This window comes from Prionailurus viverrinus, chromosome C1 (genome assembly GCF_022837055.1).
Source record: "Prionailurus viverrinus isolate Anna chromosome C1, UM_Priviv_1.0, whole genome shotgun sequence".
Lineage (NCBI taxonomy): Eukaryota > Metazoa > Chordata > Mammalia > Carnivora > Felidae > Prionailurus > Prionailurus viverrinus.
The window spans coordinates 98,926,622-98,950,780 of record NC_062568.1 but is presented as its reverse complement, the minus strand read 5'-3'; the positions used below and the strand labels follow the sequence as shown (position 1 = coordinate 98,950,780).

The following is a 24,159-nucleotide window of genomic DNA, read 5'->3' as shown; positions in this document are numbered from 1 at the left end:
AAGCAGTGGCTGAAGTGAAGGAAGAACATTTCCTTATTCTTTAATCCTCTAAATCCCTTTTAGTTCCTTACTTAATCTCCTCACCCCTCCCCAAACACAGCCACTCGTGAAACAAATTCTAGAAATAAAGTTTGCACTTAGTATTGTCCCAGTCCCTTCGGATCCCCCATTAATGAATACAACCACTGTCAGAAAAGCCCAACAACAAAAAATAATCTTCAAAACTCCTCTACTTTAAATTACTAAAGCACATCTTTATTTTGCAATTGAACAATTAAAAGTCACAGCTAGAGTTTTTTCACGTCTGTACCTGAACAACTATTTCTCAATCAAAATGAAATATGGCCAACAAAATATGTGTAATAGCATTGCACGTAACAGAAGTTGCTCTTAGGACTAAAACAGTTTTAATGTGAATCAGCATTTTAATCCTGTCTGCTGTTAGTATTCATAGATTTTTTTTACATGAATAAACTTCAGGAATTCTAGTTTTTCACTGAAATTAAAACAAATACACAGGCTTTTCAAGCATACAGTAAGCTGCAGTGACAAATGCAGAGCGCTGATTTCAAATTATCCCGTGTTGACCAAATTCAAGCTTATACATTTTAAACGAACCCTAAGCTTCTTTGCCTCTTATTGTGGAAACAAACCATATGGAAAGAGCTATTTTTGTGAAATGGGGAAAGAGAGTTAATTTTAAAAATTAAGGGGCTAATTCCATTTTGCTACTAGTTCAGTACAATCAAACGTGAAATGACAGCAGAAATGCAAAATCATATTTTAATAACGAAATAAACTAGATTTTTAACTAAGTGACTTTTCGCCCTTCATATTTACATATAGCACCTGTTACAAGAAAAAAAATCCCAAATTAATACACCCTCTACATAGAAATAATTCTTTGTAAAACTAATACTTAAAAATATCACTGATGAGTATATAGTAAATTGTCCTAAAATTAAGCCTACACTGTAGAAAATAAAGACTAGCTTTTCTTACTTGAAAAGATAACAATATGGATTGTAACTGCAATGTCCTGATGCTTTAAGAACACTGGGTTGGACAGTTTTTTGTTTTTTTTCCAAGCACACATACTCTAATGAGATAAAATGAAAACAGCTTAATGTAAACTGTTTTTAGTGTCTTAAATCCTGTCCCTTGACACGTATATAAAGTATCAGGACTTTGCCTCTTCAACTTAACTTGTGGTGCAGTATTGACTTAACCCCTACCTACCACTTAAAACCAAACAAGTGGATTTCCAAGTATTCATGTCATGTAGGAAAATTCAAAGCAGAAAGGATTATTGTAAACCAAACCTGGTTGAAGCTAGCTGAGAGCACCCAGAGTCCAGCCGGAGAGTCAACTGGGTAGGCTTCACTGTACTAAATTAATTACAGAAAAGTGGCAAAGCTAAAACCACAAAAATTACCTTTTAAATATCAAATGACCAGGAGATCATTGTAAAGCACTGAACTTGGGTCCAATCCAATGAGTTCTACATACTAATCCATTAAAGTTTTTCCATATTTACAAAACTCCTAGGATAGATTTTACTTTTTAAATGTATAAATTAAGTCAGTAGTAAGCATGAAATAAAGTGCTACTATTTAAAATTCAAGAAGTCAATTTCAGCATTGAAATTTGACCTACTCTACAGGATATAAGAAAGACTGAATAATCTTGTGAACTCACTAAAGGGTTGGAAAAGATGGGTGCCAGAGAATCCCAGAATTGGATTGAAATGTTCTTGCCAGGGAAGGCAAGGAACTGCAACACAATTCAGGAGTAAAAACTAAAAAGCTTCTTTTAAATAAAAGGTAAAATGGGCTCAATTGTGACTACAGTGAATTTGGGGAAATCAAATGTCAGCACCTATTTGTGTCTAAGATGGTAAACTGGGCTGATCCTCCTTGACGATGTCATGGTGATAATTTCATTTAGCAAGGTGGCATTTCGGTTAAAGTTACAAGTAATATTTGTTACATTTGGGAAACTCTCAGGGTTGAGGGGGCCTGATATTAATCTCTTAACCACTGTAAAAGAAAAAAAAAAAGCTAATGAAGAAAGGTATCACCTTATAGCTTCAGGGTATTTACTTCACAAAGACTATAAGATGAAATTACTTTTCTGAAGTTGGATATACGGAAGCAGGAGTCAAAATAATGAAGGTCCCATTGAGTCAAGTGTAACAAGTGATGAATAATAAATACTACCCTTTAAAAAGACTATTGAGCAAATCATGCCTAAAACATGGTAGGGTTTGTTGTTCAGCTGAATTAATAAATCCCTAAGCATCTAATACACCACTGTTACAGGTCAGAACTGGGCTCAGTGGTCTTACCTGTCCAAGATACTGATCATAAGAAGGCAAAACTATTTGTCAGGGGCCTCTGCACATATTTACTATAGTGGATCTGATGCACAGATTTCTGGCGTCAACCAAAGTCACACTCACAATGATGTCCTCATTTGTGGCTGCCACAGTGACAAAGCCTGAGAACTTTCCTTCATGGTAAACACATGCAGCAGAATGTTTACCCTCACACAAAAACACCCTTCCACACTCCAGAAGTCTAGAATTCAATTGTTTTACACTTAAAAATAGTAAGCACAAGTTTTCTTGAAATTTTCTATTCTAGAGCTAAAACAAAACAGAATACAAAACAATGTATGTTATATCTGAAATATGCTTCAGTAATGATTGCTTGTTTATAATTAAAATTACAGTTTTCTTCTAAAATTGCATTTTATATAATGAAGTGGATGGAATACTCTTCCTTTCATTTTTTTTCAATCCCTTGCTGACTTTTGAAAACAAAGAGTTTCCTTAGAATCAAGTCATAATTCTAATAACATTTCAAAGATACATTCATATTTTTACAGCATGAAAGACATACAAGTATCATTTCCTTTTACACGATGAAGTAAAAGAAGTTAATGGTTTCAATCTTTTGTCCATAGAAAAATATTTTCTGTATCATTTACACAAGTAGGAAAATTCTACAGTGCTTAACTGAAACTTCCATGAGCACATCAAGGCTTTTAAACACTCTCATTCTCTTATTGGAAATTTTAAAAGGTTTCAGGAAGTTAAACATTAGGACTTCCACCTAAAATTGTAGTCTTTAACTTGCAATATTGCTAATACCTTTCACTTCGTATATTTAAAAAAAATTGCTTTTCTTCTTTATGCACTGAATCACATCTAGTCAATATTGATGGATTGCACCCCAGTAGATACTACTTCTGGCTGCCCACTGAGCTTGGACTGCTAAAATAAAAATAACAGTGACTATAAAACTTTAGAAATCAATAGTAAATTGCAGTAGAAAAACATACAAATAAATAGCAGCAAATTTAGAAATGGAAACAGAAGTAACTATTTGGTGTTTACCCAGGGCAACTTCACCAAGATTATGAAAATAAAATGTCTCATTTCTGGCTGATATAGGACTTGTTGGTTTTTGATACTATTGAGAGGCTTATTGTACGAATTGCTACTAAGAATAAATGAAGTCAGTATATAATAAAACAATTGTTGGTAACAGTTGCAGACATTGTAAAATAAGATAAACTCCCGAAATACAATTTAGGGATTAATTTCATGGGCTCTTTATAAAATTGCTGAACTTCTCTATTAGTTCGCTCAAGAATGTTTTATTACTTGTATTCCTTTGTAGCTATACAATTCACTAAGAATTTTATAAACAGTTGCTATAACTTATGTTGTGATCACACTGAGACACCAATAAATCTGCCAACAGATCAGTAATTCTGATATCTGATAAAATCCAGTGGGTTTTAACAACATGGCTATTTTACTTGGAAGAAACACCACACACACACACACACACACACAGACACACACACACACACACACACACACACACACACACACACACACACAAATGACTGCAGAAACTGGTTGAACAGCTAAAGTAAATGTGGGAAGTAAGCAATGATAATATGGTTACTTTGTTGATGTGGCATAAAAGCCAACTGTGTGCGACATAATTCATCTTTTTCACGTCATATTATTAAGAGATGTTTATTCCCACAACTACTTACCATAATATATTTACTCTAAGTGACTTAAGTGTAAATTCACCTAAACTACAAAATAAAAGAGATGTAAACATATCCCACCTTATTGTGGTATAAATAATTTTTATGAATTCAAAACTACTTTGGCAACCTTACTATCAGAATATCTTAAATATTCAAAACACAGGTATTAAATAGAACATTGTTAAAAATTCTTCTTTCTTTCTCCCTTCCTGATTAGATTATAAAATAAGTAATGCTTTAATTCTACTACATGTTCACATTATGAACATAAATTATTTGATTATAACTCGACATATATCCTAAATCCTAGCTCTATGTCTTAAGTGCTCTTAAAAAATTAGTCTTCTAGTTTACATTTCAGAATGTTTTTGTACTGCATGTGTTATCAGCCTAAACACTTCACAAAAGCTTATGTTCTATCAGAGAAGCATAACTAGCAAACTGAGTCAGGGTCCTAATTAGGATCACCTTTTAAAGCCTACTTATTTTCTAAATTAAGTGACATCTTCTAAGATCATAGTTATTAAGTGAAAACACTGCCTGAGTATAATTCTTGAGCTGAAACAGACTAAAATTCACAAGAATTTATGATCTATTCATATATGTTGCCTAAAATAATGGAGAAGGTGAGATTAGATAAAATCATTCAAGTTCGTTTCAGCTCTCAAGTTAAGAGTATTTCTAATGGAGACAGAAGACTTTCACTCAAATACCTGATTAGACCTGACCAGACCTGCCAGCAGATTATAAACAACTCTAGTTAAAATAACCCTTTACCTCTGTTTGTTACCATTAGCCTTTATGAAACACACAAATATATATAAACACACAAAAGTGTACGTAGTAGTACTTGAAACCTTCAAGCAACTGTCTTAATGGCTTATCATACCTTCTTAAGTTTGAAGTCAGTTTTTATATATAAATTTTCTCTTTACCCTTAATCAAAATGAGCAACACCTCCCCCCAACCCCCACTTGTGCTAGCAGGCCACACGAAGAAAATTATTTCTTAAGCTGTTTACTCTGCCTCTATTTTGAATGGATGTACTCATTTAACAAATACCACCAATTCTTCTTGTGAATGTAAAGTCTATTCCAAAATATTCCTCATGCTATGTACACAGTGCTGACACAAATCTGATGCTCAACAAAATCTGAAATGAACATGGTAAAACCACCTTAAATCAGAGAGGAAAGGTTTTCATAAACATTTATCATTTACAAAGCCCCTTGATTCACCAATATCTATTTCCACTTGTGAGAAGAACAGTAGCACTGATTTCTCTGCGGGTGGGGGGAGTGGGAGAGCAGAGGAGTTAACTGGAGGAAAGGGAGAGCAGTTCAGATACAAGAAATTTGACATTTTTATTACACAGTATTACATGGATATGAATGGAAAATCTAGACCTACTTGGCATATTAAAGCTGGGATTATTCCTAGAACCCTATTTAGATTGATGAACAGGTTAAAAATTCTTAGGTGTGACGGATAAAGTCTGATTTGTTGGGTGAACACAGAAGCATAATTAGCATATCCATTTTAAGAAGCTCTGAAGGATAATTTGTTTTAAGATCCTAATAAATATGCCTTTAAAAAAGGATCTTTTCTGTACATAAAAATACTGACAGAGGGTAGCTCCCAGATGAAAAATCCACATATGAGAAATTTAAATGTAACTCTAGACTTCTAATATTTACCACTTAAAGACTGGAATTAATCATTTTAAAAGGCAGCAGTGCTCATTGCCAACAAAATTAGAGTTTATCTCAGAAGTGTAAACACACCTGTAAGTTAAAGAACATGCCAACCATGACATTTATCTGTTCCTATCTATACAACTGCATTTTTTTTTTACCTTTTTAATCTATGGTTATCATATTCTGTCCACACAGAATAGATTTTCATTTTAATTCAGATTAAAAACAACTGTCAAACAGCTATTAATTATGTAGACCCTCAACATGGTTTTACTTGTTCACTTCTTGATTTATCATTATGTCATATAGCAGCCTAAATTATATTTATCTGTTGGTAGAAAATGGAATGTTCAAATAAGACTCTAGTTAGTTACTAATTTATACTGTCTTGGCTGTGAAATCCAGGGATAGGAGAATTTCTCGTTGACATAAAGGTTATGTTTACTTTTCTCTTAAAAAATTAAAATATTTGAATATAATAATTTATTTGGTATCTTGGTTTTCAATGTTTAGGACTTAATTTCCTAAGAAGTGTTATTATGGGTTCTGATTATCTGAAATAACATCACTTTGATTACACTGAAGATTTTTAAATGTGTATTTGTCCCCTCATACTGAACGGCATTTCACAATATCTACCATTCAAACTCTAAGTTTTATCAAGACTATACAGAAGTATTCAGAAACCATTAGTAAATGAATATTTTGACCACAATCCATATAAAACAAGTGTGTAATATAACATTTCAATAGGTGAGCAAATTTCCACTTATATTAAAACTGGGCAATTTTAAAGTTCTATCTCTCTGTAGACTTAAAAAAAAAGTCCTGAAGAGGAAAGGATACACATCCTTACAGGGAACCAGAGCCTCCATCAGGCTGACAAGCAAAACTCTCCGTATTAACATGCTTATAACTTAGTAAGTATATATAAACTGGGGTAATTTAATTGTACACAAATATGACAATAAACCCTCAATGCAGTTATTGAGGGACTGCCTTTAGAAATAAGTCAAAAACGTTTCATTCCTCGTTCGAAGCATCCCAACCAACAGACTGGTGTGAACAAAGCTTGATATGAACCGAAATAAATGCTTTAAGAATAATAATTTAGACAGTGATAGAAATAAATCACAACGAATTGCTCTAACTTTAGCTGAAAATATCAATATGTTTAACTTTAATATGCATATTAGGTGCCATTTCTAAAGTTAGGGATAAAATAAAGAGAAAATTTGAATAATAAAGCATCTTTTAACTTGAGCTGCTCAACTGTAACCCTTGTCCCTCAGGAAAGGAATGTGCAGATTTTCAATAATTCCATAGCAGCAGAACGCTCACCCAGTAGAACACAATTTATCTTTGCTTCTTGTGGCAAAATACAGGAATTGAGTAAGAAATAAAATTTCCATACCCTTCTTTGCGTAACTCTTCATACAAGAAGCTGTTTTTTTTTAAATGCAAAATGCATAAAAATGTAAATGTACAATATACACACATACCTCCTAGTGGGGTCAAATGAGTGCCTTTTCATTAGACATACAAAGACGTCTCAAGGCACTTAAGGGGTTAAGACACAACGCATGCATTCCTTTACATCAAGTATGTGAATCACATGATTTGGAATAAGCCAACCGTATGATAAATATAAGTTACATTATTAAATTCAAGAAAACTTGTAGATTCATATTTATACTTTCTATAAGATGCTGGTAAATGGACACTGTGCAGCATTTCCTGGGAAAAGCAAATTCCATCTTTCTTCTCAAGAACAGCAGGTCTCTACAGGGGAGTACGGGGAAAGATGTGCTGCATCCATAGGCAGTGTATTGGCTAATATTGAGAATGATATTGCTAAAATTTAAAAAATAAAAATCTGGTAATCAGTATAGTAAGTACATGAATCACTGGGAAACACCAGAGCTGACTCCTGATGTATACTTCTTTTTGCTTTCAAGATACAGGTGTGTATCAGAGATGAGGAGAATTCTGAGCCTTGTTTGTGGCAATTCTACCAGAAGGGGACTGCATGGCACCACCACAGATTTCATAAATTACCCTGAACATACTCAGTTATTCACTATTTGTTCGGAGCAAAGCATGAAATAGTCTTCAAACACATGAATTACAGATTTTGAGAGAGTGACATTGTTTAAACATAAAGTGCAACAGTGCTGAAGTTTTCAGTTTTTGTTAGTTCTTCATTGTTTTTGTCTAACTGCCATTTCCTGCAAGCAGAATTATGGCACAGTGAATAGAACAGAAAGCAGTTTTCCAACACGTATCCCAGACTTATGCTTTCTTATTTATTTGTTGACGTCGTTAAGGGTTTAACAAATCCTTCTTCATAAACTTTCAAAATAGCTTCACATACAAATCTGTATTGACTCTGAAAAATAGAAAGGACAGAACTGATCAGAAAGACTAGAAAACAACAACAACAACAACAACAACAACAATTTCACTTGACTTGCTTATAAAGGAAATGCAAAGTAAAACCGCACAGAGATACCATTTTTCACCAACACAAAGGCAAAAAATAAAAAGGTCTGACAATGTATTTTGTTGGCAACACTCACTCATACATTGCTAGTAGGGATGTAAAATACTACAATTTGGCAGCATCTAAAAAGTTACATTAATTTACCTTTCACCCATTAATCCCACTTGTAGGAATCTATCCGAAAGATAAACCAGAAAAAGAAATTGAAAACATATATTCAGAAATAAGTCTATTCACCACTGGATTATTTTTAATAACACAGAGTAGGAACAATCCTAATGGCTACCAGGAAGGAACTGGGTGGCACATCCTCACAGGGGAATACTATGCGGTGAAGGGCTGAAGGGGAAGGAATGAAAGTCTACCGATCACTATAAAATGATTCCAGAGTACCTTGTTAAGTTAAAACAGCATGGCAGAGAAAAGTGCACACAATGTATTCTCTTTATAACAGAAAGAGGGTGACTACAAATGTCCATCTCAATATATATGTTATACAAAAGGGAAGGACAAATCATTAAAAACATAGTCTCCTATGAAGAGATAGAGGGAATAGAGTTCAGGAGAGGGGTAGAGATTAGATTTCACTGGATATACCTCCTCCTTCTATAGATTTTACTTTGGAACCACATAAATATACCCCATAATTAGAATGTTAATTTAACAAAATCTCTGTGAGTTGAAAATAATATGAAACAATCAATGTGTGTATGTAGTTGATGGTATAACCACATAGAGAGGAGTTATTTCAAGGGACTTTTAAACAGTAATTTGAAAAAAATAGAATATCCAAAAAATAGAAAAAAAAAATTCTTTTCAGTAACGATTCTGTTGGTGGTAGTAGTGTTAGTTTTGTTATTTTGAGATGTTATGTCATGTGGAATAAAACAAGGGAGTATTTGTGATAGTCTAAATCTTTCATTGCTGATATTGTAGAGAACCATTATTCTTGTTAAAGAAGAATGGAAATAAAGATGTAAGGTAGAACACATCAAGTAAAAACACTGAGGTCCTGAATTTGTATTGGAAGCGTCAGTAGTAGCTCCTTATACGTTTGTTTTCTTCACTGTGGCAATGGAAGATTTCTAGAGACAAATACTAACACTAACCCAGCAGCTTAAAATACCTAGTGCTCAGAAGGTGATCCCTAAAATAATTTCTGAAGACAAAAACAAAAAAAACAGTACTTTTCTGGAGAAATTATGATTCTAAAACTGGGGCAGGAAATGCACATGCCTGGACATTTTTATTGGTAGCAAAGAAACTATCCGTACTAGGGTCTTGACAAAACAGCTTAGGAGCCGAGCTGAACAGGTTCCTACTGGCCAAAAATGGGACAGTGTAGGCATCATTAAAAAAAAAAATAACTGGGGCGCCTGGGTGGCGCAGTCGGTTAAGCGTCCGACTTCAGCCAGGTCACGATCTCGCGGTCCGGGAGTTCGAGCCCTGCATCGGGCTCTGGGCTGATGGCTCAGAGCCTGGAGCCTGTTTCCGATTCTGTGTCTCCCTCTCTCTCTCTGCCCCTCCCCCGTTCATGCTCTGTCTCTCTCTGTCCCAAAAATAAATAAACGTTGAAAAAAAAAATTAAAAAAAAAATAACTACAACGAGTTGAAATATATCACATATGTTTAAATCCACGATATCAGAATAATATCAAAGCAAACAAAAGTATGAGGTCACCAGTGGGAGAGGCAAGTGAACCAACTCATTATACTGAAAACTGATATAGGAAAGCACAGCCTATACCACTGGTTAACCAAATAGCAGAAGAGAACTTTCTCTTTAAAGAAGTATTCCAGCTAATAAACAAAGAAGGAATAATAGACTATTATCATTCTTCAAACCCCACCAGTTAATGATGCAGACACTGATCACCCAAGGCCACTAACGTCACAAAAAGAAAGACGACGTTTAAGTGCCTCTTGAAAGAACAAAATACCACCTAATTTGTTCAAGTCTATAGATCCATTTACCACTTTTAGGAAACACAGATAATACTTGGTTTATTCATCAAATAAACTGCAGGAAAAAAGAAAAGAAACGTAGAAAGAAGCAACACATTAAAAGAGATTTAGGAGACATAAACCAATCAAAATTTGTGGACTGTATCTGAATCCTGATTTTATACAAACTGTAAAAGCAAAAACTCATTGTGTATGATACAATCCAATAATTTGATTTCTGGGTATATATACATACAAAACAATTGGAAGTAAGACCTCAAAGAAACATTCATACATCCATGTTCACAGAAGCATTATTTGCAATAACCAAAAGATGGAAACAACCCAAATGTCCACCGGCAGATAAAAGGATAAACAAAATGTGGCCTATACACAATCAAGAATTCTTCAGCCTTAAAAGAAAGGAAATTCTTACACATGCTACAAAGTGGATGAACCTTGAGAATATAATGCTGAGAGAATCCAGTCACAGAAAAACAAAACCTGTATGAAGCTACTTATATAAGGCATCTAGAGCAGTCCAATTCCTAGAAACAGAAAGTAGAATGCTGGTTGCCAGGGGATGGGAGGAGAGGGATATGGAGAGTTGTTGTTTAATGTGTATAGTGTTTTAGTTTTGCAAGATGAAAAAGTGCTAGAGACAGGTTACCCAACAGTGTGAATACACTTAATACTACTGAACTGCATAATTCAAAATGGTTAAGATGATAAATTTTATGTGGTGTGTTTTGCTACAATTAAAAATCCATTATGTGTGAATATAGATACAAGAATCTCAAGAAAGTATTAGCCAATCAAATCAAGCATCATATAAAAAAATTACACACCATGTCCAAGTAGAATTTACCCCCGGAATGCAGGTTAGTTTAACATCTGAGAGTCAGTCAATATACTATACAACATTAATAAAAGACAAAAACCAATCATTTCAAGAGACATACATACACAAAAAGCATTTGACAGAACTGAACATCTTTTCATGATGAAATTACTCAACAAACTAGCAACAGAGGGAACTTCCTCAACCTGACAAAAGGCAGCTTGTTACATACTTAGTGGGTAAAAAACTGAAAGCTATCTCCCTAAGACCAGGAACAAGACAAGAGTGTCTGGTTTTACCACTTTAACATTGTACTGGAAGTTTTAGCTTGGGACACTTGGGAGAAAAAAGGGGGGACGGGAGTGCCTGGGTGGCTCAGTTGGCTAAGCCTCCAATTCTTGATTTCAGTTCAGGTCATGATCTCATGGTTTGTGAGTTTGAGCCCCACACGGGGCTCTGCACTGGCAGCATAGAGCTTGCTTTGGATCCTCTCTCTCTGCCCCTTCCCTGCTCAAGCTCTCTCTCTCTCTCTCTCTCACTCTCGAAACAAACAAATAAACTTAAAAAAAAAAAGAAAGGAAAGGCATCTAAAGTGGAAAGGAAGAAGTAAACTACCTCTATTTACAGATAATATCTTGTATATAGAAAATCCTAAGGAATCCACTTTCATAGGTAAAAAATTATTAGAGTTAATGAATTATTTCAGCAAGGTTGCAGGATACATGATCAACATACAAAATCAATTTTATGTCTATACCCAAGCAATGTATACTCCCAAACTGAAATTAAGAAAACAATTTCCCTTAAAATAGCACCAAAAAGACTAAAAAGCTTAATAAATTTGACAAAAGAAGTATAAGACTTGTATATTGAAAACTACAACATATGAAAGAAATTAAAGAAGACATAAATAGATGGAAAGACATTTTGTGTTCATGGTTTGGAAGATGGAATATCATTAAGATGGCAACACTCCCCCAAAATGATATGTAGATTTAATGCAATCCATATCTTGCTTTTTTTTTTTTGCAGAGAACATATAATGAATCCATATAAAATTAATATGGAAAAGCAAGGGACTCTGAATAGCTAAAACAGTCTTGAAAAAGGAACAGAGTTGGGAGAGTCACATTTCCTGACTTCAAATTTTATTATAAAACTATAAGTAATCAAGACACTATGTAAGTAGTATAAGGATAGGCATATAAATCAATGGAACAGAGTTGAAAGTCCAAAAATAAACCCTTACATTTGTGGTCAACTAGTTTTTGACAAGGAACATAGAGACAATTAACAACAATCTTGGGGTGCCTGGGTGGCTCAGTCGGTTAAGCAACTGACTTCGGCTCAGGTCATGATCTCACGGTTCATGGGTTCAAGCCCTGCATCAGGCTCCGTGCTGACAGCCCAGAGCCTGGAGCCTGGTTCGGATTCTGTCTGTCTCTCTCTCTCTCTCTCTCTCTCTCTCTCTCTCTCTCTCTCTCTCCTCTCTGCCCCTCCCCTGCTCGTGCTCTGTCTCTCTCTGTCTCTCAAAAAATAAATAAATGTTAAAAAAAAATTTTTTTTTAAATAAAGAACAGTCTTTTCCATAATGGAGTAGAGACAACTGGAAAGCCAAATGCAGAAGAATGAAACTGGAACCATACCTCAAACTATATGTAAAAGCTAATTCAAAATAAATCAGACACACATGTGAGAACTCGACTATAAAACTCTCACAAGAAAGCAGAAGAATAAACCTTTGCAGCCTTGAGTTTCAGCAATGATTTCTTAGATATGACACCAAAAGCATATGTGATTTAAAAAATATATAAAATAGACTTCATCAAAATTAAAAACTTCTGTGCTACAAATGACATAATCAAAAAAGTAAAAGAATGGCATGGAAGAAAACATTTGCAAACCATAGACGTACAAGGCACTTGTATTCAGAAAATATAAAGGACTCTTACAACTCAACAATGAAATGACCAAAAGAACAAACTGAAAAAAGGGGAAGGGGCATCTGGCTGGCTCAGTTGGTGAAACGTGTGACTCTTGATCTAAGGCTGTGAATTCAAGCCCTTTGTTGGGTGCAGAGATTATTTAAAAATAAAATCTTTAGGGGCGCCTGGGTGGCGCAGTCGGTTAAGCGTCCGACTTCAGCCAGGTCACGATCTCGCGGTCCAGGAGTTCGAGCCCCGCATCAGGCTCTGGGCTGATGGCTCGGAGCCTGGAGCCAGTTTCCGATTCTGTGTCTCCCTCTCTCTCTGCCCCTCCCCCGTTCATGCTCTGTCTCTCTCTGTCCCAAAAATAAATAAACGTTGAAAAAAAAAAAAATTAAAAAAAAATAAAAATAAAAATAAAATCTTTAAAAAAAATAAAAGGGCAAAAGGTTTGAATAGACAGTTTTCAAAAGAAGATATACAAATAAACACATGAAAAAATGCTTGAAAGCACTAGTTACTAGGGAAACACAAATCAAAACCACAACAAGATACCACTTTATGTTCAGTAGGCTAAAATAGAAAAAAGAGAGGGGTGCCTGGTTGGCTCAGTCAGTGGAGTATGGGACTCTTGATCTCGGGGTCACAAATTCGAGCCCCACATTGGTGCAGAGACCACCTTAAAAAGACAGATAATAACAAGTGTTGACAATGATATGGAGAAAACAGAGCCCTCACACACTGACAGAAGAATGGCAAAATGGTATAGCCACATCGGAAACAGTCTGGCAGTTACTCAAAACGTTAAACAGAGTTACCATATGACCCAGCAATTCCCCCTCTGGGTATATACCCAAGAGAAATGAAAACATATTCACACAAAAACATACGCAAATGTTTATGGTACCATTATTCATAATAACCAAGAAGCAGAAATGATCTAAATGCCCATGAACAGATGAATAGATAAACAATGGAATACTATTCAGGCAAACAAAAAAAGAGAAAGAAATGAAATATGATACACTGTACAGAATGGATAAACCTGTAAATATTATGCTAATTAAAAGAAGTCAATTATAAAGACCAAGTTGTATGATTTCATGCATATGAAAGGTCCAGAAAAGGTAAAGTTACAGAGACAGAAAGTAGATTACTGGTTACCTGAAGCTGGGCTGGGGGGAGGTTGGAGACTGTATGAGGGAAATGGGTATGGGGTTTCTTCTTCAGGTGATGAAATATTCTAAAATTAGATAGTTGTGATGGTTGCAAAACTCTGTGATATACTAAAAACTAATGAACTATATACTTTAAAAGGGTGAATTTTGTGGGCGCCTGGGTGGCTCAGTTGGTTAAGTGTCCGACTTCAGCTCAGGTCATGATCTCACGGTTTTTGAGTTCAAGCCCTGTATTGGGCTCTCTGCTGTCAGCACAGAGTTGGCTTCAGATCCTCTGTCCTCCTCTCTCTCTCTGCCCCTACCCCACTGCTCTCTCTCTCAAAAATAAGCTAAAAATTAATAAGTAGGTAAATTTTGTGGTATGTGCATTATATTTCAATAAAGCTGTTCTATAAAAAAGACATGATTTATATGGGACAAATGAAAATCTGAATATAGGCTATTTGATAACATTAAGAAATTACTGCTTATTATACTTACATGTGATGATGGTATTGTGATTTTGTTTAGAAGAAAAACCACCCTGTACCTTTTACAGATACACACTAAAATATTTATAGACAAAATGATCTGACGTCTAGGATTTGCTTCAAATATGGGAGAGTAGGTGGCACTACAGATGAAACAATATGGCAAATGCTGTTGGGTTTGAGTACTCAACATAGTGTTTGATTATCTACTCTTGCGTTTGATTATGTACTCTTGCGTACATTTGAAATTTTCTATAATTAAAAGCTAAAAAAAATGACAGGCATTTATTAGATCACACAGGTCGATTCACTTCAATAACTTTAATGCCACCAACAATGCTAATATTTCACCATTGCTTACTACAAAAAATAATCTTAACATTAACTCTAAAATTATTCTTTTTATTCTTGGAATATAATTCAGAGTCTGTGTAGAATACAATAAGTGAGTAGCTTAATTTCCATGACTTTTTTTGTTGTTGTTGTTGTGATTCAAGTTCTTATGTTAAAAAGAATGTGATTTCACCACAGATGTTTCATGGAAAACAGGTCTATCAAGACTCTCCAGTTCTTGACATCCCACTTGACTGACACTTAATAGAGGGAGAGTTCCTCTGCACCTGTTTAAGCATTCAAGGATTAACATGATAGGGTGGTACTAAGAAACATTTTCTGTAAAAGATCAGTTAGTAAATGTTTTAGGTTTTGCCAATCATATGGTACCTGTTGCAACCTCTCAACTTTGATACTTTAGTATAAAAACAGTCATAGACAATATGTAAAGAAGTGGGAATGGCTGTGTGCCAATAAAACTTTATTTACAAAAACAAGGGGTGGGCCAGATTTGGCTCACAGGCAATATTTACCAACCCCTATGCTACGGGTTACTGGCTCCTGGTAAGGAATTAAAATATAAAAATATGGTTTGGCATATATAATGGTAACAAAAATCATCATGTTGAGAATACACACAAGTACATAAAGTGCAGTACTTACAGGTGTTTGGATCATCATGGCTCGTTGATCTCTCATTGTTCTTACAATGTCTAGTGGATAAACTGGTTGATTGCATTCAATGAGACACATGGCTGTTTCCATAGTAATAAGAACCCCAGTTCTTCCAATTCCAGCACTAAAAAAGTAAGGGGCAAGGTCTCATTGATACTATCCTGTTACACTTCTTGTGGCTTTTGTGCAGTAAATTAAAGTACTGAATGAAACATAATACAATGGAATAATAATTTGATTTTAATTAAAAGTTTTATATTACAAAAGTAGAACCCAACTAAAAAATACTTTGAAAATTGAAAAACATTTCACACGTAATGCAGATTAAATGATTTGTATCCACCCCTTCCCCATTGTTAGTGTAAAATGCTACTTTAAAAGAGTCACATTTCAGTTTTAAAAATCTGAACAAGTATAGAAGCTTACTGGAGCAACCTCACTTTAAAATGCAAAATAACAAAGTTACAATAATCATGAACAAATGTACAAAAGACAATAGTATTTTACATATTCAAGTCAGTTTTTAAAATCAAATTTAATTTTGATTAAACTTTAGAATTGGGATAGTCAAGAACAACTTTTTGAAGTATTCTCTGTGAACATAGCTATAGCAGCTTTTGGGGCTTAGGATATGAAACGGCCAAACGTGTTCATCATTCCTGACATTTTTCCTCTCAGATATCTGGTCTATAATCTGTTTTGATAATTTGAAAGTCTGCTCTTAAAAAAGTGCTGGAAAGTTTAAGGATGAAGAGATACCTTCATTTATCTATTCAGAAGATTCAATAAAGCTTCTGAATGAATCACTTAACGACAGAAATGGCTAGGATAAGGAGAAGATAATTTCAGTTTCCTACTCTGGGTTGGTGGCAGTGAAGGCTAGAGTGATTGTACCTGGCCCTCTGGAAGGCAGAATGGGGCCTGAATATGAAAGCAAGAAAGGGTAGCCTACCATTGTTTACCTAGGGCTCACAGAAGTGGCATAGCCTCTGATGATACTGGGTAGAGCCACTCCAAGAGGGGAGGGTACTTAACAAATATCCTGGGAGGGGTCACAGAACAGGAGGGAATACCTTGCTGGGAGGAGAAAATCTAAACCTTAGGCTGCAACTGAATGCCTACAATATTGTATTTCATCAAGTCTAAGATGCCAGCCATTATAAGATACCCAGTGTCTGAGAGGTAAACTATGAAAAAGACAACCTTCTAAGAATTAATCAGTAAAGTATTATTTTTACTTCTTATGATAATGCTTCAGACAATCATGTGTTGGGACATACCTGCTGCCTTCCAGCTTCATTTCATAGCTTTAGGTTCCCTCTAATTAAAATAGTGATGATCACAATTTAAGGACAAAATAAAATACGCATTTCCTTTTAGAAGTGACCTATCTGGTCAGCTATTCAATCATAAAAGACAGAAAATAGAATACCTGCAGTGAACAACAATAGGTTCTTCCTTGCCAGCCCTCTTATTTCGTACATGACAAACAAAATCCAGAAAGTCACTGGAATCATCGGGGACTCCATGGTCAGGCCAGGCTATGTATTGGATCTGAGTGAGTTGACGACTCTCATTTTTCTAAGTGTGAATGAAAAATTATGCACTTTGACTAAGGAATTATCTTTAAGGTATAAACATTTATGTCATTTTAATTTTAGAAGAAAAGCGAGCAAAGTATTCCCACTACACACAAAAAGTAATGCAGAAATTCAACAAAACCCCAAATTTTAATGAAAAAGAAAGAAACTGTTTCACAGAAACAGTTGGATCCATTAAGTATTGTCTACCTGGATCACTACTCTTCTGATAACTCAATTTGTCTATTTGTATTTTTCAGATGACAATCAAATAAATAAGCAAACCAAGTTAAGATACAAAGAAAGGTGTGAAGAAAACTAAAAAGTGTTAGGTGAACAAAATGGTAAGGTAAAAAAAACTTTTATAAGCAAAATTGGGCTAATTCTGAAAAACACAAGTGAAATAATGGAAATTAGGAAAACAAAATCTCAAAATAAATGTGGATTAAAAACTGGAGATCATAAGAACACAAAGTCAAATCAGGGCTTAATTCTTTTTTAGGAGCCAAGAATCAGTAAAATGGAGAAAGGTATTGGATTTATGCATCTCATTTCTAATCTTGACTCTGCCGGTAAGCACTTAATATATCAGAGCCTTATTGTCTTAAACTGAAAAATAACACCTCCAACCCAAAGGGATAGTCTTATTTTGAAAGGATTCTATGAGAAGACCTATAAATTACCCCATCAGCTGTTTGGAATCATATTCTCAAAAATTGGTAGCTATGGTCATTCGACACTATTAAATCTGGCTACAGTCATTTACATTAAAGGGAGCTTCCAGAAAAGACCATTAAAGTACAAGGTGATTAAGAAAGGAACTAATGAAAGAAGAATTCCCAAAGAGACCTCAGAATAACCTAAGTAATTTTTTAGTATCCTATGAAATGAGATGGTTATCTACAATAGACAACCTTTGATTATTATTATTATTATTATTATTTATTATTTATTTATTTTTTTTTAAAGTAGGCTTCACACCTAGCGTGGAGCCCAAAACAGGGCTTGAACTCATGACCCTGAGATCAAGACCTGAGCCCGAGATCAAGAGTCAGATGCTTAACCGACTGAGCCACCCAGGTGCTCCTTGATTATTATTAACATAAGAATTTAATTAATTTAATGTACCAATAATTACAAAAATGGTTAATGTAAAATTATCTTTTATTATGTTTTGAGGTAGTGTCTATTTATCCATGTATGTATGTATTTGATATGGTAACAAATATTTTCCCAATTATATTTGTCCCAAACTTTAAAAACTAATTTGTGTCTTAGCATAGTTCTGAGGTACTCAGGGTTTGCGAAGAAAAGACACTTTAAGGGGCGCCTGGGTGGCACAGTCGGTTAAGCATCCGACTTCAGCCAGGTCACGATCTCGCGGTCCGTGAGTTCGAGCCCCGTGTCAGGCTCTGGGCTGATGGCTCAGAGGCTGGAGCCTGTTTCCGATTCTGTGTCTCCCTCTCTCTCTGCCCCTCCCCCGTTCATGCTCTGTCTCTCTCTGTCCCAAAAATAAACGTTGAAAAAAAAAAAAAAATTAAAAAAAAAAAAAAAAAAAAGAAAAGACACTTTAATATTATAAACTGCCATGGATAATCTATAGGTGGAGCATAAAGAGACTATGCTGAAGCCATATACAGCCTTTCATATCCATTTGGGAAAATGAAGAAATATCTTACGGACTTACCTTGTTACATTAGACCATGAGCTATACAGTATATGTCCCTAAGCCCTAAATTCATTCTGATGGAATCTACAAAAGATTTTGAAAGTTTAATTTTTTACTTCTTATAACCTACTCAATGCCAGATTCCTTTATTATACATCAGCAGGACTTCTAGTTCCTTCCCTCTGGGTCAGTAAAGCTGTCTTGCTGGGCTCCTTTATTCACATTCTGGGAGGTAGAATGGGGCAGGGAGGGGGAGAGGAAGCTCTCATTTCCTAAGGCTTAACCATTGATGGGGTAGGCATGGGTATACAAAGGTAGTAGACTGTACTATTTGCTCTTCTCGAGCCCCCGTCAAAACCAAAGGTGGCTACAGGGGAATCTCTAGCTGCAGGCAGTGAAAGTGGGGTGTACGGTCTTTAACAGCCTGACAAGACTGGCAACATGCCACCCTCCACACATATCTTCCAAGTGGGTTACTAAGCCATCATTTACTAATCAGTTTCCATTTCTAGCTCTGGATTTGGAAGCAAAGAAGAGTGACCCAGGTGGCAGTAAACTAGCAATTAGAAAGCTATAATGTATCTGCTGTCAGAGGATCCTGCCTACAACCTTTTCCTTCTTAATACTGAGGAGACTGTGAACGCTCTCCTTTATACTCTTTTACAAAAAGGACAATAATTTGACAGCTTTTAATTATTCTATTTCCACAGATATACCCAAATACTTTATTCATGTTACTGGTAGGAAGAAACTAAACACAAACCTGGCATAATTTTTAATGAATAGGCAAAGTATTATGAGTAATAAGTATTATTTACTAGAATCTTTTTTTACTGACCATTCATATCTACCTAGAGAAAGTGAAAATGCATTTAATATAGCAGGAGAATACATTTCATAAGATTCCAAAGAATCCCAAAGAAGCAAATAATTCAGTAATTTTAAAATAATATTTCCTAGTTAACCAGGACTCAAAACATTTTTGACTTTCAAAGTTTTACCTTGAACATAAAAGTTCTATTGAGTGGATATCCTGCCTTCCTACCTCTTGGTTAAATAGTGTCATCTTCCTGAAGATATATGCTGTGTTTCCTTCTTCTGAGTGGCAGGTGACTTGGTAGCATCCATAGGATGAACTTGCTGTGGGTTCTGGCCAATACTGGTGACACTTAACCTGACATCAATAGATTTAAGAAATATATAGAATTTAGGTTCTTCAATTTTGAAAATGTTTTACTTTTTGAAAACTTTTAAGCCTACAAAAAAATTACAAGAATAATTTGAGGAACCTTCATATATCCTTCACCTAGATCTGCCAACTCTATTAACATTTCTTCATCATTTTTTCTTTGTAATAATAATCTGTTTGGATAGATTTTGAGACTGCAAATATCCTGTTTATTACAAGCTTTCATCCAATGTTTTACAATTCTTGATTAATTCTTGTGTGAATTATTTACTATGACAGTGGCAAAATGGTGCATTAATTCTTATATTTCTAGATTTAAGTTAACAATGAGAAAGATTCTCTAAAATGCCAATGCATTTATTTTCATAATTAGGATTAAAAATTTTTTTTAAGTTTATTTATTTTGAGAGAGACAGAGAGGGACAGCACAAACAGGTGAGGGACAGACAGAGAGGGAGGGAGAGAGAGAGAGAGAGAGAGAGAGAGAGAGAGAGAGAGAGAGAGAATCCCAAGCAGACTCTGCCCTGTCAGCACAGAGCCCAACCTGGGGCGTGAACTCAAACTGTGAGATCATGACCTAAACCAAAACCAAGAGTCAGATGCTAAAGTTGACTGAGCCAGCTAGGCACCCCATAATTAGGACTTTAAAAAAAAAAAGCTTTACTGACATATAATTCACATACCATACCATTTGCCCATTTAAAGCACACAATTCAATTAGTTTTAGTATATTTACAGAAGTGTGCAACAATCACTTTCAGAACATTTTTTCACTCCCAAACCCATTAATAATCACTGTGTGTTCCTCTATCCTAACCTCTTCTCTCATTCTGGACCTAGGCAACCATTAATCCACTTTTCTGCCCTCTGTGAATTTGCCTACTCTGGACATTTCATATAATGAAATCATACTGTGCGCGGTCTTTGTTGACTGCTTTTGTTCACTTGGCATGATGCTTTCTAGGTTCATGCATGTTGTAGCATGTATCATTTCTTCATTCTTTTTTATTGCCAAGTTTTATGTATATATATATATATATATATATATATATACACACACACACACACACACACACACACACACACACACACACACATGATTATACCATGTTTTATTTGTTACATTTTGATTGTTTCCACCCTTTGGCTATTATGAATAATGCTGCTATGAACATTTGTGTACAAGTATTTGTGTGGACGTATGTTTTCATTTCTCCTGGGTATGCCTAGGAGTGAAACTGCTGAGTTGTAACAACTCTTATGGTTAGCCTTTCGAGGAACTGACAGACTGTTTCCCAAAGCAGCTGCACCATTGTACAAATTTACCAACAGTATAAGAGGGTGTCATTTTTTCCCTATCGTTGTCAACACTTGCTATTATCTGTCATTTTTATTTTAGTCATCCTATTGGATATGAAGTGCTACCTCCTTGTGGTTTTGATTTTTGCATTTCCTTTGTGACTAATGATGCCAGCCAAGCACCTTTTCATGATCTTACTGGCCATTTAAATATCTTTATTCAAGAAACATCTACTCAGAATATTTGGCCATTTTTAAATTGGGATTCTATCGGGGCACCTGGGTGGCTCAGTCAGTTGAGCGTCCGACTTAGGGTCAGATCATGATCTCACAGCTCATGAGTTCAAGCTCGGCGTCGGGCTCTGTGCTGACGGCTCAGAGCCTGGAGCCTGCTTTGGATTCTGTGTCTCCCTCTCTCTCTGCCCTCTCCTACCCACTCTGTCTCTCTTTCTCTCAAAAATAAACAAACATTAAGAAAAAAATTTTTTAATTGGGGTTTTATCATTTTATTGTTGAGTTGCAGGAGTTCTTTATATATTTTAGATCCAAATCCTTTATCAAATAGCTATTAATCCATTTAGATAATAACTGATAATAGTAGTTAACATTTACATATCATATTTATTATGTGTTAGTCACTATGATTTTAATCACAACACAAGAAAGTAAGTTTAAAGGTTACAAAAAAGACTAAATCAACGTGAACATTTTGACCATATATGCAATTTAATTTGAAAACAGCGCAAGCATTGTTTAAGATTCAAGTATGACTTACTCTTCCACGTTCAACTTGTGTGGTCAACATTACAACCATGGAGGAGCCTTGTTCCCAAGTCATCTGCCAAAAATCTGTACAAGTGTGTGGTAATGGCCCTTGACAAGCAATATACTGATTTATAATGCTAGAAGAAGGGATTTCCATCTAAAAAGAAAACGACACAAAACTAAAAGTCTTTTACATTATTACTTTTTACTGTGATCAAGTATATGAAAATCATCCACTAAATAATAACTGAATACAACTGATCTCAAAAAGCTGCAAAATCAATAAAACTTTATTAACAATTTCTTTATCTATAGAAGAAATTTCTCAGTAGTTTTATACATATTTATCTTTTAAGTATTGGGAATAAAAATTAAAATATTTTCCAAAGCACTCTTGTGGGCTTAAGAGCAGCTTTACAGAAAACCCTGCTTTAGAGGAAGAGACTTGCTACAGAAATAAAAAATATTTGTCTCTAAACAGCTTACAGGTAAAATTTGCAAGAAGCAAAAATTCTGCCGTTTGTTTTAGTTCAGACTTTACAAATAATACACACTATATAACATATATACATTATACTATATAACATACATAAGAAATATACACAACACATACAATAGAAAAAGATAGTAAAAATATTTTAAATTAATTATTTTTAAGAAGAAGTAAGATCGTGAGTATTCGGGGAGGATTATCATCCTACTACATTTTGAGACTTTATTAAAAAAGAAGAAAAGGTGACACACACACATGGCACTGGAAGAATACTAAAGGGTGAACAGAAAAAGAGGTCTCACTCTCTTCCCAGCCTCTGGTTCACACCCAGAAGAACAATCCTTTTTGCTAATTTCTTTATTTTTTTAATTAAAAAAAATTTTAATGTTTTTTTTATTTTCGAGACTGAGAGGAGACAGAGTGTGAGCAGGGGAGGGGCAGAGAGAGAGGGTGACACAGAATCCAAAGTAGGCTGTAGGCTTTGAGCTGTCAGCACAGAGCCCGCCGCAGGGCTTGAACCCACAAACTGTGAGATCATGACCTGAGCCAAAGTTGGACGCCCAACCAACTGAGCCACCCAGGTGCCCCTCTTTTTTAATTTTTAAAAAAATTGTATTTATTTTTGAGGGGGCGGGCAGAGAGGCAGAAAGAGAGGGAGAGAGAGAGAATCTCAAGCAGGCCCTGCGCTGTCAGCACAAAGCCCGATGCAGGGCTTGAACTCATGAACCATGAGATCATGATCTGAGCTGAAACCAAGAGTCAGACACTTAAACCGACTGAGTCACCTAGGAACCCCTCTAATTTCTAAAATATCCTTTCAGAGACACTCTATAAACAACACACAAATGTACATGCAGAAGTCTTTGTTTTCTGTAAGACATAAAAGGTGGCTTACAATGTTGTTCTGTGTATCTTGTTTCTTTTTCCACTTTATCATTGAGATCATGTCAGAATAGTACATAAAACTTCATTCTTTTTAATGGCTCTACTGTATAAATATACCATAATTTATTTAACAAACATTTAAGTTGCTGCTAATCTATTTGTTACCATAAACAAGACTGCACTGAGTTATTTTTATAAACCTAACATTTTTGTTAGTTACCTCTCCAAAGAGGTTGTACCTATTTATACTTCCACCAACAATGTATCAGGGATGCTTTTTCCCTGAGAGTCTCTTTAATATACTGCTGATCCCTCACACACAATTTTGAAACTCCCAGTGCTCTGAAGTGTAAGTTTGTCTTTTGTTTGGTACATCTGACCTAAGTTGGACTCATTTGACAACAATATCTGACCTGAGTTAATCTAGGATTATTTACAGTCTTTAGGAGTACCACTCAGTGGGAATATCCATGTTTCCCATTGAGTATCAACGCATTGATTACAGGGTAATGTCACATAGTCTACTAGGGATGTTACTTATTACAGTATTTGGTATAGGCACTGAATAAACTTTCAAAAATCCAAAAAATTACGAATCCCAAAGTCTATTTGGCCCCAAGATTTCAGATAAGGGATACA

General features: G+C 35.1%; 1 protein-coding gene across 4 annotated transcripts in view; it reads right to left on the bottom strand.

The window, feature by feature from the left end:
* Positions 1–233: 233 nt before the first annotated feature.
* Positions 234–24,159, bottom strand: part of PTPN4 (protein tyrosine phosphatase non-receptor type 4) — a 227,378-nt gene continuing 203,452 nt past the window's right edge. For all 4 annotated transcript variants that reach the window (XM_047870281.1, XM_047870282.1, XM_047870283.1 and 1 more), the window contains exons 23-27: positions 22,153–22,299; positions 19,935–20,063; positions 17,073–17,221; positions 15,629–15,764; positions 234–8,160 (exon numbers count right to left, since the gene is read on the bottom strand). In XM_047870281.1, coding sequence (XP_047726237.1) covers positions 8,074–8,160; positions 15,629–15,764; positions 17,073–17,221; positions 19,935–20,063; positions 22,153–22,299 — 648 coding nt within the window. In that variant the 3' untranslated portion in view covers positions 234–8,073. The remainder of the gene's footprint in view (positions 8,161–15,628; positions 15,765–17,072; positions 17,222–19,934; positions 20,064–22,152; positions 22,300–24,159) is intronic.